At 40.7% G+C, this 13,402-nt stretch overlaps 1 protein-coding gene across 1 annotated transcript in view; it reads right to left on the bottom strand.

Moving 5' to 3' along the window:
* LOC124282733 (monocarboxylate transporter 6-like) overlaps positions 1-13,402 on the bottom strand; it is a 40,779-nt gene that overhangs the window by 15,122 nt on the left and 12,255 nt on the right. The window contains exon 2 of the mRNA XM_046718754.1: positions 463-765. Coding sequence (XP_046574710.1) covers positions 463-765 — 303 coding nt within the window. The remainder of the gene's footprint in view (positions 1-462; positions 766-13,402) is intronic.

Here is a 13,402-nt window from a genome sequence, read left to right as displayed (position 1 = left end):
GTACTCCAATTACGTTCACTTGGAAATGCAAAGTGTACTGACATCACGTCTTGGAGGTAGCCAGCACAAGATGAATACACTACCATGCAAAAGAAAGTATACGCCTAAACGTTTGACTTACATGGCTATCAAAACGTTCAATTCATCGAAACACTGCAAACTCAAGGCCACATCACTATGATACTCAAATCGTATACATCATCATCATCATCATCATCATCATCATCATCATCATCATCATCATCATCATCATCATATCTTCATTATAATCATCGAATAGTCATTGTTTTATTTTAACCACCATCAAGTCGTGATGTATACTATCTTCCTGTCGATATTTAGTTTACATGTACTTGTACTAAAGGCATGTAACAAGTTCCAAAGATGACCATTGTCAGTAATAGTGTGATTACACCTGAGTAACGTTGATGTAAGGTGTGAAGACATTGTAATATTACAAACCTACAGGACTTCCAACGTTCATCAGACTAGTTGCCAGGATGTGGTACTTATGTGACGAAGGGAAGTAACTCTCGATGAGGGCGTAAGGCGAGTTCATAACGAGGCTGGATCCGACGCCGAAGACGACGCAGTAGGTGAGAAACAGCCAGCTCAGATCTGTGATGAAGGACGACAAGGTCATGGCGGCAGACGACAAAATGACGCCCACGAAGAAAAGCAGACATGTTGGCAGACGCTTCTGTAGAGAGACAATCAGCCAGCAGAAAAGCCGATTAATGCCGAATGACAAGGCGCCGATCCATGCTGGAATGGAGAGACAGGGTAACATAATGTGATTTCTGATTGTCCCTGGTTGTCTTGGTTCGCTGTTCTCGTTACAATATGGTTCAAACTGGATCAGTCAACGGGTACCGGTTTTTACTAGGAAACGATTTGAAAGCGACTTAAACCATATTAATTCAGGGCCACAATGAAGAATTCAATATTCAAAGAACGTACACTATCCAAAGAAGCAGTATGGGGACATTAACGGGAGGAGGGCGAACGTGCATATCCCGCGCAACCCTGTAACACCTTTCGGGATGCTAGCAGGACCTGCAAAGTGACCCTTTTCAATGGGAATCAATGACTGTCCTTTGTTTTAAAGAGTTAACTCACAACAGGTCTACGTTTATATGTATTTTAACTCACAATAACTGGCATACAAACATACAAACATACAAACATAACATATATATAAGTGCGTAAGTAATGGCAGTAGCCTGAGGCATCGTGCAAAGTAGTAACGCGAGAATGTCACTTGAAACCGTATCATTAAAGTGATTATCAGTTGTATTCGTGCCCTTCACAGTATAGGCCAAACACCTTGAAAAATTGAAATCGTCCCTCGTTACAACAATGTGATTCTACGTATCTTGCATTTGTGTCTACCAGTAATGGGGCAACAATTTAATGTCGAGACTGATCCCCCTATTTTATATTAGCAATTATATTTTTGATAATTTCTCAAATCAAGCAGCCACCATCTGGTTTTACACCAGTGATACATTAATTGTTCGTAGAACATGCTTGATGATATTAAAACATGTTCCCGCTTCTGCTATAGAAATGAAAATAAATGAGACAAAACACTTCACATATCCACAAGAATCCTCTGCCATGATTTTGTTTGTTTGTTTGTTATTTAACGTCGCGTTCAGCAATATTCCAGCTATATGGCGGCGGTCTGTAAATAATCGACTCTGGACCAGACAATCCAGTGATGAACAGCATGACCATCGATCTACGCAATTGGGATACGATGACATGTGACAACCAAGTCAGCGAGTCTGACCATCCGATCCTGTTAGTCGCCTCTTACGACAAGCTGTTCATATAGTGCATCATTTCTGTCACTAATCTTTCAAATTTGTAAATGTATGCTTTGAAGGAGGATAACATCTCTGACAAAAATCCATGAATGGTATGTGTCTTTCAGCATCGAGAGAGTTGCGTTGAGTGAGATTATCATCCAAAACTGTTCACGGGAGATATTGCTTGTGTGAGATAAAACGATATCTCCTAGAAAATATCGTTTTTACAGTAGATTTTGTACAATGCTCTGACGTCATGAATTACATGCCTCACAATGCTATGATGTAAAAAACCCGATGACGTCAGACTGCTATGACATCGATGCACTGCAAGTCTAATGGCAGTACTGTGTTCAGAGATGTACATTTTTCATTGAAAACTAATGAAGAGGATTTTTTATGATAAATAGAATCTCACCCTCATGTCTTCTGATATCAAATATACTCATGCCAATAATGGTTGTCACCCCCTTCAATTTTTTTAATTGGAGAGGGTGTGGGGTGTGAGGTGTGTGTGGGGTTGGGTTGGGGGGGGGGGGTGACAACCATTATTGGCATGAGTATATATCAACACTCGTTGATAAAAGTAAAAATATCTGTAAATTTATCAACTCGTGGTGATATTTTTGATATCAAAAGACACTCGGGTGAGATTCTCTATTTATCACAAAATTTCTCTATTCCGGCATGTCAATCTGAATGGGAGCGTTGGCGATGGAGGCAAGCACGAAACCGACTGAAACCGAATCGCACTTGTCACACCGTTTGGACAAGAAGAAAATTCAGTGGGTGTTTAGGGATGAAATTACGTTTGTTTTGTCGATGGAGCTGAGTATGACAACAACTGCCGCCGAACTGTACCTGTCTAACGCCAAGGAGAAAAGTGGGTGTTAGCTATAGGAAACTGCACTTTTAAACGAGACACCATATTTACTAGCTAAGTGCGCTAGCAGGTCAAACAGTAACACTCTGAATGTGTTATCATAAGGATACACACTACCCAACTTTTTGTTTGTTTGTTTGTTTGTTTGTCTCTCTGTTTGTTTGTCTGTCATTACTGATGTCCTTTCAACTTCGACTGCTCGGTATTTGTTTATGTAATTGTTTAAATTGATCGATGTTATTCTTTGTATTTTTGTCACGATATGGCTGAGATATTGCCGATGTGACGATAAATATTAACTCACTCACTCACTTTGTATTTTCACCATGAAACTATGAGTGGTGTGTTGAAGTGTTGGCTCGTCACCTTGTAAAGTATGTGATGTGGTGTCCGTCTGTGTTCGATTGCTAGAATATCAGTAAAAAGCCTCAAAACCAATTACTCATCCTCGACCTTTTGAAAGAGTGAGTGATTAATAACGCTACTTTTAATATACTAAGCAGCAAAAGAAACGTCAGTTTGGAATTTTCCTTCGCAGAAACGGATAACTGTATATACATGTAAACTCATTTAATGTTTCGATTGTATATTGTTGACAACATCTCCAACTTTATCTGAGCAAAGACATTCCTTCCCAAACTCAAAATGGAACCCAGGAAATGGTCTCAAAAACGCAACCTGATCTCGGAGATGGTACGGTGTTCTCCATGTTTTTCATGCAACTCATGCTACACGTGCTGTTCACAAGGACCAGCTCTATAAAATACACCTCCAAACCTGGTTGAAACATTCACATTACAACGTCAGCAGGATGCCGCGACTCACGACAGCTCAGAGAAACCAGGCGCTAGGAAGACTTGAAACTGGCGACACTGCACAAGCCGTTGCCAATAAATTCCAGGTCAACGTTCGGACCATCTGCAGGTTGCAGCAACTTTTCTGGGCCACCAACACCATAAATGATCGCCCCCCGTACTGGCAGACCAAGGGTGACCACAAGACGACAAGACTGCCATGATGTGCGACAGTATGTACAGAATCCCTTCATGCAGGCATGCGAAACAGCACGCCAGACAGTGGGAACACACGGAAAAACAATCAGTACTGATACAGTACGCCGACGTCTTAACAGCGCGAACATCCATTGCCGTAGACCTTACCGTGGACCTATCCTCACCCCTCGTCATCGGCGTGAACGTCTACAGTTTGCCCTACAACACCAACACTGGCGATACAGGCAATGGAGAACTGTTCTGTTCACAGATGAGAGTCGGTACTGCGTATCAACTGCAGATGGCAGAACAAGAATATGGCGACGACGTGGCCAGCGTTACTCAGACCAATGTGTTATGGAAAGAGACTCATGGGGAGGTGCAAGCATCATGGTATGGGTGGAATAGTCCTGAACCAGAGAATGGGTCCTGTGGTGTTCCGGAACCTTGGTCCAGGGAGAGGAGGCGGCATCACAGCGGTGCGCTACATCGACCAAGCTCTCAGACCCCACATCATACCACATTTTGCACGTCACCGGAACAACATTTTCCAGCATGATAACGCCCAGGCCTATACTGCCAGAGCTACGCGGGACTTCCTACATGATGCAGTGGCCAGCCCTTAGTCCCAATTGAACATCTTTGGGATGAAAGTCAGAGGAGACTGAATAATGTCATACCAAGGCCAACACAGCCGATTTATTGCGCCAGGCCTTTCTCAGAGTGTGGTTCCAGGTGCCAATCAATCGATTAATGCACTCCATGCATAGACGCTTTTGTTGCAGTTATTGCCGCTCGTGGTGGTCACACTAGATGCTGAAGTCAAGAGTCTGAATGGACTGCAAACGTTCACGTAATGTCTTGAAATTGTGCTGAGTTATTCAGTGATGTGTCAAGATATTGTACACAAATAATGGTTTTGATCCGCTTATTATGTCCATTTCTGTAATGATTTGATTACAGTGCCTATCTAATTTTGAATTCGTACTGACGTTTTGTTGGGTTTTTTGCTGCTGAGTATAGTTTTAATATTTTAATGTGGGAGGAAAGTTTGAAGTGATGAAGTTGTTTTACGTCTTTTGTCAAACCCACGAACTGTGACTCGAGCCCAAAATCACAAGTCCAAGGGACTCAACTCAAATTGACTCTCTGTCCTTCGACTGTATGATACCAGGCAAAAAGCCTTCAAATGTTTTAAACAACAACATTTGTAGACATAAATGTTCGGTATCAGCGTAAATAAGAACATGATCATGATTCACATGGTGTCCTGTATCTGAGTCACTACAAGCTGCTCTTCTGAAATAGACAAATACAAAACAGCAGTTTCTCAAATAATCTGGATGAACATGTTTCTTAAATTCTTGCTGAACACATTTAAAGATGGAATTTCAGATATTTAAGAGAGTCTACTTTTTACCAGTGCTTATTGTGTAAATAAAATCTTCCGTGTCGGAGGAACAGACTGGCAGCATGAACATGGACGTGATGCAGTGGAGAAAGGGGCTGTGGTGGTAGCCTAGTGATTAAAGCTTTTGTCGTCACACTGAAGACCCGGGTTCGAGTCTCCATATGGGTACAATGTGTGAAGCCCATTTCTGTTTTTCCCCGCCGTGATATTGCTGGAATATTGCTAAAAGCGGCGTAAAACCATGCTCACCTATTACCCTTCTTACACGTGCAGATCCTTATTAGAATGGATCATGTTTGTCGTAAGAGTAGACTTACGATGACATGTGTCTGACCATGCTATTTCGTATCTCCGTTAGATCGATGCTCATGATGTTAGTCACTGGATCGTGTGGTCCAGGTTGAATTTTTTACAGACAACCGTCATGTAGCTGGAACTGGAATATTGCCAAGTATGACGTTAAACAACAAAAAAACAAAACAAACACCTTCTTACATGTGCAAATTTAGCACAGAGCACAATGATTCGATTCATTTTAAAACCATTTAACTTTCATCAAACACAAAACACACTAAAATTGAAAAGAGCGTTATGCATCGTGTATGGTCATCTATCTCATCTCGAACTTGTTTTGCATATATTTTTGGAGGTTTGCGTTAAATTCACAAATAATAAAGATTGATTGATACAATTTTATCAAATGTTACGGATGTCATTATAATGCAATTTGTTTTGGCTTCCCCGTTGCTCCTGAGCCGTCCTTGGATTTTTTTCACAGACCGATTTGGGTTTTTTTCAGTATTCAGGAAGATAAAGGAAGAACATACAGACGATGACCCCGCTTCTGAAGACCGGTGAACAAAAACACAGTTCTAGGGGTTTTTTTGTAACAATGTTTCATGTAGATAGGTGCATGGGATGAATGTATTTATTGCTGTGATATATGTGAAGATAACAACATGATATTTGATCATTCGTCTCATCAGTGTTTTGTCATAATGAAGTCGTTGGCAACCCCGTAACCCACCCCCAACCCCAACCCCAACCTGGTAACTGTACACAGACGCCTAAAAGGGTGTTGTTGTAACAACTTAACAACTAAATAAACAACGTCATAGGGTGTCACCATTAGTTGACACAGGCGAGATGACGTCAGAGCAATGAAGACACCAGCGTACTGAACAGTCTGCTACAGTTTGAAACAACTGAATTTGCATTACAAGCCGATTATAATCCCGTCGTAGACGTTGCTTCTTCTCATCCCGGGCAAGTACGATGACATGTGTCTTCCCGGAGAGGAGAGGCCCCGGGAAACGGCCAGCAATGGTAGTGTAGCAATGTTATGCTGCCTCTAAATACGTTTTGTTGGACATAACTCTGCTATGTTATGTTAGTACATTTGCACAAAGGTTCTGATGACGTCCTGGTAGCGTACATCACAAGAACTGACTGGAACTCAGCACTAGCAGTATCTATACATTCAGTGACGCCCACTGTTGTAAAGTGCAGCATATAGTGAGATTCATCTTCTGCTATACATAGAAATCTAAACTACTTTCACACTGTGTAGGCAAACAATAGAGACAAAAAACAGATTGTCGTCACCTTCCCTTAGTTCCACAAACAGGTCAACATCCAGTAAATCCCAAATTTTGTTAAAAAGAATTCTTTCATGGAGGATGCTTTGACAAGACAAAAAACCTGTTTTACAATCTCATTAGCAAATGTGCCACAGTAGCATTCTTTAGTCTGTGTAGAGGATGACCCTGTACGTGCGAGACTAGCAATATCAGCAACGTTTTCAGGGTATATTGTAGCAAGTTCCCGTAACCTCTGTGCGCTACTGGATCTGATTCAGATGTATGTAGACAGTGATAATCTGATGTACAGATTTTCCATTGCTAATGTATCATGGTGGTGTATACGCCGTCTGACTAATTGGGTCCAATATTCCTTCTTAAATCGAAATGTATATGCATGGTTGTCTATTTAGTCGCAAAGCTTACATTTTGTGGCAAGCTGTTACCTGTTAAAACACGGAGACTTCATAACATATTTCCACTTTCAGTGATTGTTATTTTACATTAAACCTTGCCAACCTGGCTATGGGTAAAAATCGGAGTTTGCATTGAAGGGTTTCCCCTAAAGATGAAATTCACACTGATCTATATATCTTTGAATATATGAGGCCCTTCATATCTCAAGCAATTGCATTGGGTGTATGTTCAGGAAACCCTTTCATTTTCTTACATAAGTATCTTGTATTATTTCTAACATTTAATTTTCATTCATCGAAAATCTTGCCCACACATGACAGCAGTGTAGACTACATTGTGAAAGAATTCTTTCCCATATGCGAACAGAAGTAATTGTATTAAGACCACCAAAGTACACGCCCTAGTACTGATTAATATTAATCACGTTTCTGAGTTTCTCACAATCTACGGTCGTACGTTCAAGGTACTACCTGTCTGTACTGACAGAAACTCCTGCATATAACGGATTCCTTTACTGGATGTAGATATAAATGTGACGGTATTTTGTTCCACACCTAAACGATAATATAGCACTTCTACCTGCATTGTATTTCACCTGTCTGTATTCGTTTCGCCAATATGTAGTAGCTGTTGCAAGCCATTCGGGCTACTACTCAATAAAGTTGTATGATTTGCATAAAGTCCACAAACAGAGTTATTCAGCTGAGGGAGAAGGTAATTCATATGGAGCGTGAAGAGCCATGCAGATATGACAACGCCTTGTTGTACATGAAATATGTCAGACATAAAGTCAGCATAACTAACATGATTCTATGGAGTTGTAAGATATAGATTTCTAATAACTTGTAAATGAGACAAATCAAAACCGGTCGAACGCTTTCTAATTATTCAGAAATGTACACTACACAAGTGTATTTCTCTCATTACAGTGAGCAAGACTTTCCATTGGGATAAGGGCTGATATTTCAGCGCCTGCGCCTATTTGAGTTCGTCACTAGCAGAAAGGATTATATAATGACATCTTGATGTGTGCTATGATTTGAGTTCGTCACTAGCAGAAAGGATTACACAATGACATCCTGATGTGAGCTATGGTTCGAGTTCGTCACTAGCAGAAAGGATTATACAATGACATCCTGATGTGTGCCATGATTTGAGTACGTCGCTAGCAGAAAGGATTATATAATGACATCCTGATGTGTTCCATGATTCGAGTTCGTCACGAGCAGAAAGGATTATACAATTACATCCTGATGTGTTCCATGATTCGAGTTCGTCACGAGCAGAAAGGGTTATACAATGACATCCTGATGTGTTCCATGATTTGAATTCGTCACTAGCAGAAAGGATTATACAATGACATCCTGATGTGTTCCATGATTTGAGTTCGTCACTAGCAGAAAGGAATATACAATGACATCCTGATGTGTGCTATGATTTGAGTTCGTCACTAGCAGAAAGGAGTACACAATGACATCCTGATGTGTGCTATGGTTCGAGTTCGTCATTAGCAGAAAGGATTATACAATTACATCCTGATGTGTGCGAAATGATTTGGGTTCGTCACTAGCAGAAAGGATTATACAATGACATCCTGAAGTGAGTGAGTTTAGTTTTACGCCGCACTCAGAAATGTTCCAGCTATATGGCGCGATCTGTATGTGTGCCATGATTCGAGTTCGTCACTGGGAGAAAGGATTATACAATTACATCCTGGTGTGTGCGAAATGATTTGAGTTTGTCACCAGCAGAAAAGATTATACAATGACATCCCGATGTGTACCATAATTCGAGTTCGTCACCCGCAGAAAGCATTGTACAATGACATCCTGAAGTGAGTGAGTGAGTGAGTTTTACGCCGCACTCAACAATATTCCAGCTATATGGCGGCGATCTGTAAATAATCCAGACAATCCAGTGATCAACAGCATGAGCATCGACCTGCGCAATTGGGAAGCAATGACATGTGTCAACCAAGTCAGCGAGCCTGACCATCCGATCCCGTTAATCCTGAAGATCAATATTCTAACCCGGACCTTCACGGGTGACATCCTGGATTTTTCCATAATTCCAGTACGTCACCAACAGAAAATATTTTACAATGACATCCTGATGTGTTCCATAATTCGAGTGCGTCACCAGCAGAAAAGATTATACAATGGTATCCTGATGTGTGCCATGGTTTGAATTCGTCACTAGCAGAAAGGATTATACAATGGCATCCTGATATGTTCCATGATTCGAGTTCGTCACTAGCAGAAAGGAATATACAATGACATCCTGATGTGTGCTATGATTTGAGTTCGTCACTAGCAGAAAGGAGTACACAATGACATCCTGATGTGTGCTATGGTTCGAGTTCGTCATTAGCAGAAAGGATTATACAATTACATCCTGATGTGTGCGAAATGATTTGGGTTCGTCACTAGCAGAAAGGATTATACAATGACATCCTGAAGTGAGTGAGTTTAGTTTTACGCCGCACTCAGAAATGTTCCAGCTATATGGCGCGATCTGTATGTGTGCCATGATTCGAGTTCGTCACTGGGAGAAAGGATTATACAATTACATCCTGGTGTGTGCGAAATGATTTGAGTTTGTCACCAGCAGAAAAGATTATACAATGACATCCCGATGTGTACCATAATTCGAGTTCGTCACCCGCAGAAAGCATTGTACAATGACATCCTGAAGTGAGTGAATAATCAGTTTTACGCCGCACTCAATCCAGTGATCAACAGCATGAGCATCGACCTGCGCAATTGGGAAGCAATGACATGTGTCAACCAAGTCAGCGAGCCTGACCATCCGATCCCGTTAATCCTGAAGATCAATATTCTAACCCGGACCTTCACGGGTGACATCCTGGATTTTTCCATAATTCCAGTACGTCACCAACAGAAAATATTTTACAATGACATCCTGATGTGTTCCATAATTCGAGTGCGTCACCAGCAGAAAAGATTATACAATGGTATCCTGATGTGTGCCATGGTTCCAGTACGTCAGCAGCAGAAATGATTGGACAATGACATCCTGATTTGTTCCATAATTCGAGTTCGTCACCAGCAGAAACGATTATACAATGACATCCTGATTTGTTCCATAATTCGAGTTTGTCACCAGCAGAAACGATTATACACTGACATCCTGATGTGTTACATAATTCGAGTTCGTCACCAGCAGAAATGATTATACAATGACATCCTGATGTGTTCCATAATTCGAGTTCGTCACCAGCAGAAATGATTATACAATGACATCCTGAAGTGTTCCATAATTCGAGTACGTCGCCAGCAGATATGATTGGACAATGGCATCCCGATGTGTTCCATAATTCGAGTTCGTCACCAGCAGAAACGATTATACAATGACATCCTGCTGTGTTCCATAATTCGAGTTCGTCAGCAGCAGAAATGATTATACAATGACATCCTGAAGTGTTCCATAATTCGAGTACGTCGCCAGCAGAACTGATTGGACAATGGCATCCCGATGTGTTCCATAATTCGAGTTTGTCACCAGCAGAAAAGATTGGACAATGACATCCGATGTGTTCCATAATTCGAGTTTGTCACCAGCAGAAATGACTGTACAATGACATCCCGATGTGTTCCATAATTCAAGTACGTAAGCAGCAGAAAGGATTACGCAATGACATCCTGATTTGTTCCATAATTCGAGAACGTCACCAGCAGAAACGATTATACACTGACATCCTGATATGTTCAATAATTCGAGTACGTTACCAACAGAAATGATTGTAGAATGACATCCGATGTGTTCCATAATTCGAGTTCGTCACCAGCAGAAATGATTGGACAATGGCATCCCGATGTGTTCCATAATTCGAGTTTGTCACAAGCAGAAATGATTGTACAATGACATCCTGATATGTTCCATAATTCGAGTACGTCGCCAGCAGATATGATTGGACAATGACATCCCAATGTGTTCCATTATTCGAGTTCGTCACCAGCAGAAATGATTGGACAATGGCATCCCGATGTGTTCCATAATTCGAGTTTGTCACCAGCAGAAATGATTGGACAATGACATCCCGATGTGTTCCATAATTCGAGTTTGTCACCAGCAGAAATGATTGTACAATGACATCCCGATGTGTTCCATAATTCAAGTACGTCAGCAGCAGAAAGGATTACGCAATGACATCCTGACATGTGCCATGGTTCCCGTACGTCAACTATATAGCACAACTACTTCTATTAACCAGCTGTCTGTGCATACATGGCTTTCACTTAACAGCTTGGCACGAGCATTCATCACGCTCTTTGTAAAACTGATAGCGAGGTATCGCTGTATTTCTAACGGTTTCTGTGCGTCATTTGATGAGGCTGTGTGTTAGGTGTTAAATTAATATCTAACTAATTTTAAAAGTATATTTATACGAAGAACCGAATTTTATATTCCTAGTTATCTAACCTTTGAGATATAAATACTGATATTGCGAAATTAGTTTAAATTGAACCGTTCGTTGATGAAGGCAAAAGAATACCTTACCATTACCAATTAGCTATGTTCAAAGCATTAAAGAGAAAGTAGGGTTTGTTTATTGATCGGTAAAGCCGTAAAGTGTTCGTTATATATTTTTATGTTTTCAAATATTTTTAATCAGAAATTGGCAATGAAATTACTTTCGTACACATGAGTAAAACATGGGTAAAGTGATCATATTAACGCACGGAGATAATAGGACACGAACGCTCGACAAATCAGCTGAGAAGGCGATGACGGTCTTCTTTTCAAAGACTAAAGTAAAAACTAAAAGTTCTATGATCAACTGAACTTGCATGTTGTTTGTGCAGTGGCTTTGTTGCTGTGTATTAATTGTTGTGGTTAAAGAATATTTCGCATTTGATTGTCAGAGGCCTGCATATGGGTTGGTCAAGTAGCTTCTAGTTTCCTTGATCATGGCCGATATTGTGACCGAGTTCATTCTCATCTTTTGTATTGTGTAGCTTGTGCATTGGCGGTTTACGTTTGAGTTGCTACAACTAGTCGTTGAAATTGAAAGCACTTTTCAGGGAAGAGTGTAGGCTTAATACTAAGTAAGATATTAGGTAACGATGCAGGTTTAACACTAAGTAGGATATCAGCAAGCGAACGAGATTTAACACTAAAACAGATATTTGTAAGGGATGCAGATTTAACACTAAGTAAGATATTAGGTAGCGATGTAGGGTTAACACATCCTTCAGATATCAGGGAAGGATGCGGGTTTAAGGTTAAACCCGATATCAGGAAGGGATGCAGGTTTGCGATGAACCAGATAAGGTTAAACCAGATGTCAGAGAGAGATGGAGGTTTAATGTAAAACCAGATGTCAGAGAGAGATGGAGGTTTAAGGTTAAACCAGACGTCAGGAAGTGAAGCAGTTTTAAGGTTAAACCCGATATCAGGAAGGGATGCAGGTTTGCGCTAAACCAGATATCATAGAGAGATGAATTTTTGACGCTAAACCGAATATCAGGGAGATATGCAGGTTGAACGTTAAATCATATATCAGGAAGTAATGCAAGTTTAACGTTAAACCAGATATCAGATTTCAGCTTGACATGGTGTGTGTGAGGCATGTAGCTATATATAGACAAAACGCCCCCATAATGACGCAGGTTTAAACGACTCATGTTTAAAATCATTAATAATGGATATGGTGTAAATATTATGTTTAATTAATTTTGTACAAACATTGTTTGACATTGTTGCAATGGATAATAGAGAAATTCTACTTTCAGTTACTTTATGGGGACAGCCATATGGAATGGAGTCAGGGGCAGGGTCTTCTTTGTGGTTACAGCGTCCGCTCGTCGCACCGAAGACCCGTGTTCGATTCCCCCAAATGGTACAATATGTGAAGCCCATTTCTGGTGTCCCACGTCGTGATATTGCTGGAATATTGCTAAAAAGTTGCGTAAAAGTTCACTCACTCACTCGCTCCCTATAAATGTACGCTTGAACATTTGACCCATTTTACTTCTTCTGGATTTGACCAAACAATTACAAACGTTATGAACACGTTACAGAACTGGAAACAGTGGCCGAAACGCTGCAGATCTCAGTACTAAACACAACTATAATACTATCGAATACATCGCCATTCGAATAACCGTTTCTACTTTGTTTTAAAGCCACCATTAAACGTGGTGTATACTTTCAGCTTGACAGTTTATGTTTGCTGGTGGCCATCAGTGCAAGTACATTTCATTCCTCCTATCAACAACATCATGATGCCTATCTTCTGGGCAATGACGGTATCGCTGACACATCAACTTTTCCTGTCAAAT

The sequence above is a fragment of the Haliotis rubra genome, unplaced genomic scaffold (genome assembly GCF_003918875.1).
Source record: "Haliotis rubra isolate DU_JTF1 unplaced genomic scaffold, ASM391887v1 Scf301, whole genome shotgun sequence".
Classification (NCBI taxonomy): domain Eukaryota; kingdom Metazoa; phylum Mollusca; class Gastropoda; order Lepetellida; family Haliotidae; genus Haliotis; species Haliotis rubra.
This window is presented reverse-complemented; position numbering and strand designations above follow the sequence as displayed.